Here is a 5,589-nt window from a genome sequence, read left to right on the forward strand (position 1 = left end):
TGGTAGGGGCTGTGGATCGAACTCAGGACCTCATGCTTGAGTGCAAATACTTTACCGAAGGAGCCGAAACCACGCCCGCAGACTCCCTAGCTTCTGTCTAGGCTGCTGAATAAATGGAAAAAGAATTTCTTAAGCCTCCAGCTCCACCCAGCTGGGTGGTACCCAGCGCTCCCCCTGCTGGCCATGGCTGGAATCTCAGGCCCGACTATTGGCCGCGCTTGGTATTTAGGCCGGCCGAGAGGGGAGCTGCCTGTCCCTTTAATTGGAAGATACCAAGTGTTTCCAGGTCATAGTTTTCTTCCCCGAGCCCTTTCCCTGGGAATTCATAGGTCAGAGACATAGGTGGCAGCAGTGTTGAGACAGTGTTGTGTTTTAGGGGAGTTTGGCTGAGCAGGGCTCGAGAGGGACCTCGAGGGGTGACGCGCGCCCGGGTGGTCCAGTCCAAGATGGCGGCCACCATGAAGAAGGCGGTGAGTGCGGCCGGGCCGGGGTCCGAGGAGCCGTGGGCCGGGGTTCTGAGGAGACGCAGGGCGCTGGGGGCCGAGGGTCTGAGGAGATGAGATGTCTGAGGGGCCGGGGCCACGGGATGCGCCTCGCCGGGGCCCGCGCTGGGTACGAGGGTGCTAGGTGCTACTGTCCTCTCGGCTCGCCGTCAGGGCAACTGCCCAGCCTGCTCGGGGTCGAGCCTCTCCCCCGGCGCAGAGTCGGTTTCTGCATCCCGGGATGTCAGGGACCGCACCTCTGTGCTCCGCCCTGCGCCGCCGTGTCCGGCCACGCTCCGTGCACCTAGGGTTTAATTGACGTTGAGAGGAGTCGGCCCGAGCGAGTGCGGTGGCTATCCGGGCTTGCCATTAGGAAGGACACGGGTCCCCACACTCTGCCCCCGCACACTTTGCAGTTAGCCATTCCCCGGTGACTCATCTGGTGAGACGCTGCACCTGGTGGTTTTGTTTGACCAGATTACAGCTCGTGATCGTTTTAAAAAAAAAACGACGTCGGATCATTGTTCGTGGGGGGCTCGGTGTGATGTGTTATCACACTTTTTAAAGACGTGCACTTCTGTGTGTGCAGCAGACTGGCCCACCGCCCCTTCCCTATGCAGTCAAAGATGATTTTGAATTTCTGACTCTCCTGCCTCCACCTTCCAGGCGCTGGAATTACCGGTGTTTGCCACTACACCTGGCTTTTGGTGTCCTGGTGGGGTGAACCCAGGGCGTCATGCATGATAGGCAATATTCATGGCTTTGCAACCCTTTTGTCATACTCTGAGCCACCAACTTAAGCTAAACTTCCTTGTGGGTTTTTATAAGCTAAACGTGTTTCCAGATGTGCAGGTGTATCTAAGTACAGGAAAAGAATTGCAGAGGGCTGGGGCAGAACAAGCTGATAACTATTGGGGCTTCACAGTATGGTCGGTACAGTTCTTAGCGTTTGCTATTTATTTTGATCTGCTGGGTAAAGCTTTTGGGAGATTCTGTTTTTATTGGTACTTAGCTGAAGAGGGGACTGAAGCGCAGAAAAAAAGCTGGGATTTAAAGAGCATTTGCACTTCAGGCTCCTCCGTCTGTCTGTCTGTCTCTGTCTGTCTCTGTCTCTGCCTCTCTCAGGCTCCTTGTCTGTTAGTCTGCCTGTCTGTCTCTGATGAGAGGCACCTGACTGAAGACAGCTGCTTTCACTCCACTTCGTAAGACCCCTTTAGAATGTCTTTGTGTTCTCACGGTTGGCACCACATAGTCAGTGCTTCTGACCACTGAAGGATGATGGTCAGCGTTCCAGTTCGTTGAGAGGGAGTAGCCACTGAGCCCGGGCAGGCTTCAGAATTAGAATGAGTCCTTCACCCTGGTGTGTCACCCACAAGTTATTACACAGTAGCAGAGTACGGTCCAGGGGCCATGGTGATTTGGCCCAGTCCGAACAGGTTCATTTTGCCTCTGTTAGATTGTGCCCTCAGCTGTCAGTTACACTGTGGCAGTTCCACGATAGACATTGTTTGGCCTTGGTTTTGCTTCTTTTGAGGCAAGTTCTCGCTGTGTAGCCTTGGCTGGTCTTAGAGATCTGACTGCTGGCTGGTCTGGAGCTCTTAGAGATCTGACTGCCCGGGATGAAACTCAGGTTTCACATATGCTGGGCAAGCACTCTACCAGCTGAACTAGCTTAGTCTTCTATTGAACTTTGGAAACAATATGGAGCAGGCAAAGTACTTAGCTCTCCTTGATTGAAGGGCGACTGCCTACCTAGGCCCCGTACACTTGGGACTCATTTTACCATCCCTGCAAGGGAGAGCTCCTGTCTTCATTTCACAGGTGACAGATCAGGAGTGGCTCCAGGGAACTACACACATCACCTGAAGTTGCACATGCCTGGTCTGGAGTCTGTCTTGCCTTCCCTTCACTCCTGCCTGGGGCAGTATCCATCCTGCCCTCCCTTCACTCCTGCCTGGGGCGGTATCCATCCTGCCCTCCCTTCACTCCTGCCTGGGGCAGTAGAAAATACCCCCTCGGTAGCCACTGTGCCCACCCACCTCTGCCTAAGACAGGAGCTGCTAGCCCTCTTAACTTTAGGTCTCTTTGAAAATCCGCTGAAAGCTGCTAAGACCCCTTCCAGAGAATGTACAGGTCTCATGCCAGGCATGTTTACCTTGCAGTCTTGGGGCCCAGGAGTAAGCTGTGAATGTAGCCCAAACCATTTGTAGACGGCATCCTGTCACAGTGTCAAAAGGCTGGACCCCTTGCAGTGTCTGCCTGTTCTGCATACGGTTTGGGGGACTAATACAACTTCGTGATGCACGTCAGCTAAAAATTACCATCTTCCTGCCAAAATGGAGTTCAAGGAATGTAGAAGTGGGGGTGGGGTGTAGCTGTATGGACATGCTTGACCAGTGTGTGAAGGCCCTCTGTTCAATCCCTAGCACCTTAGAAAGAAACAAGAGGTGTTCTGGGAGCTTCCGCCCCTCAGGATCATGAGTGTCAGTTTCTTAGTTACTGCTGGAGACCACCTCCGGCTACAGTCTTAACCCTCGGAGAAAAACCTCTTCAAGGAAGGGTCCCAGGGGCCAGGGGCCTGCTGGTGGCTGCTGTCTGCCAGGGCTAGATCAGGACATGCCTGCTTTGGAAAAATAGAAAACAGCGTTCTTTGATGTCAAAATATCAAACATCAGCGCCTTTTGACTCTGATCTATCATAATTTAGATTCTAATTCAGAAACCTTTCACCACTGTTGCTTGTCAGGCAGGTCCTGCTAGAGCCTCTCGCCTGAGTTGCCCTTAAAGTCCTCATGGTGACAGACACACTATAAATGCATTCTAGGGTTTGGGGGCTCTGTAAACTCCCAAGTTAAGCAGGGATTCTGTCTGGGAGATTGATAATTCTCCTAGGCGAAGCAACCAGGACACAGGTCTCACCATCTCCATGTATGTCGAGTGTCTGGTGCTGTACCCTGTGCTGATAGAAGCTCAGTGTTGATCACTGTGCACACATGATGGGGAGGACTCTGAGAACACACATTAGGTCTGATGTCAGGCTTAGGGCATGCACACTTGCTTGTTGGGATGAGAGCCTGGTGAAGGGGAGGCCTGGATCCCAACCCCTGCCTCTTTATCTGGACTACTGAGCCTTCTCTTAAGACTACAAGTTACCCTACAACCTCTGGACAAGTTTGTGTATACACACCTATGCCATAGCTTACAGGAGACCAGGACTGGGTGGAGTGGGGATCTGTGAACTTACTTCTGCCATTGGCAGAAGAGCCAGCCATTCTTACCGACCTGCATTTATTAATCCCAATATGGTATATTATCTATAAATGTTATGATATGTCAGTGTAGCTTCAGTAAGAGCCTTTTCTTTGTTAAAGGTTTTATCTTTGTTTGTGTATCTGTATGTGTTCCTCTGTGTATATGCCATGTGTTTGCACACACGTGCATGCATGTGTCCGCCGAAGCCAGAAGAAGGCCTCAGATGCCCTGGAGCTGCAGTTACAGTCACCCGATGTGGGTCCTGAGAACTGAACTCAGATCCTTTGAAAGAGCAGCAAGTGTTCTTAGCCACGGGGCATTTCTCCAGCACCATGAGCTTTTGGAGACATGATTTCTCTATGCATCTAAAGCTAGCTTCAAACTGGTAATCCTCCTGCCTCAGCCTCATGTGCTGAGAGGTGTATCATGCCAGCTAGGAGGGCCTGTCTGTAGTCCTTTCAGGCACTGTCAAGTACACTTGTGCTTTACTAAGACACTGGAAGGAATGCGTAGTATTGGATTTTCTTTCCTAGTATATTGAAGCCCCTGGAAGACTTGAGCAGTCTAAGAACGTGCAGCCATGCCCTCTGACGGAACAGGAACTCTTGTACCTACAGGCATATGTTACTTGACCCTGGGGGCAGACTGCTTGCATTAAAATCAAAGTGTACCCATCTACGGGCTGTGTGATTTGGTCAAACTGTCTAAACTCTGCAGCCTCGGGTCATCTATGAAGCCGTGATATTGGTCAACACTCTGGGGTTAGAGTTCTTAGCACGCAGTAGGGCCTCAGGCTGTTGGCCTTTTTTGTTATTTTGTAGATGCTTTGCTGTCTAAACATTCAGCTTTGTCTGCAGATTTAAGCACATCAAATATTAAATATGAAACAGTTTTCATCACCCTATAGTGGATTCCCAACCTTAAAATAAATACAGAATTTAAGTGTATGGAGTAGAATCATCGACACGTATGGTGTCCTAGTCAGCTTATTAGATTGAAAGTTGGAGAAATGGTCATATTTTTATCAGCACAGTATGCCTATATGCATTTTCCTTCAGAAACAATCTCTGGGTGGTGGTCACTAAGGGCATTGAACCTTGGAACATTTTACCTGCTAGCGATGTCTTGGGGAAACAGTGTCCCAGCTTGGGAAGTTCTGCCTTTTAGGCAAGTGGCTTTTATTGTTGTTGTTGTTGTTGTTATTATTATTATTATTATTATTATTTTCTGAGACAAGATTTCTCTGTGTAGCCCTGCCTGTCCTGGAACTCGCTCTGAGGACCAGGTTGGCCTCAAATTCAGAGATCTGCCTGCTTCTGCCTCCCAAGTGCTAAGATTAAAGGCTTGCACCACCACCATCTTTTTTTTTTTTTTTAAATGTTATCGGGATATTTTATTAACTACTTTTTGTATTTCAAACACATTTGCTCATGAGTTACCCTATACAATAATGGGAAAGATTGTAGAGTCCTGAGCAAATCATTAGTGGGATACATTTGTGATATCTTATAGCCCTGTGCCCCTTGGCTGTCTTAGGATGGGTAGTGTACTTGAGTGTACGTGTACACTGTACATCTCCTCACAGTGTAAGATACTTGCGTGTAACTGCTCCATCGAAATTCTACAAAAAAATTAAACATCTTTTTCAGGCTGCAGAAGATGTCAATGTTACTTTCGAAGATCAGCAAAAAATAAACAAATTTGCTCGGAATACAAGTCGAATCACAGAGCTAAAGGAGGAAATAGAAGTGAAGAAGGTACTGGATACATACGTCTGCTTTAAGTTTGTACTGTAGCCCTTAGACCTGGCCATCAGCAGGTGCCAGCTCCCATACTGTAGCCCTTAGACCTGGCCA

The 5,589-nt window shown here is 49.4% G+C and overlaps 1 protein-coding gene across 2 annotated transcripts in view; it reads left to right on the plus strand.

Annotated features, from left to right (window-relative positions):
• The first annotated feature begins 257 nt into the window (after positions 1–257).
• Pfdn4 (prefoldin subunit 4) overlaps positions 258–5,589 on the plus strand; it is a 9,819-nt gene continuing 4,487 nt past the window's right edge. The window contains exons 1-2 of one of the 2 annotated variants that reach the window (XM_031372878.1): positions 258–470; positions 5,383–5,490. In XM_031372878.1, the coding sequence (XP_031228738.1) occupies positions 447–470; positions 5,383–5,490 (132 nt within the window). In that variant the 5' untranslated portion in view covers positions 258–446. Of the gene's footprint in view, positions 471–494; positions 613–5,382; positions 5,491–5,589 lie in introns of those variants that run through there. The other variant, XM_031372877.1, reaches the window with a different exon arrangement.

Source organism: Mastomys coucha, unplaced genomic scaffold, assembly GCF_008632895.1.
Source record: "Mastomys coucha isolate ucsf_1 unplaced genomic scaffold, UCSF_Mcou_1 pScaffold15, whole genome shotgun sequence".
Taxonomy (NCBI): domain Eukaryota; kingdom Metazoa; phylum Chordata; class Mammalia; order Rodentia; family Muridae; genus Mastomys; species Mastomys coucha.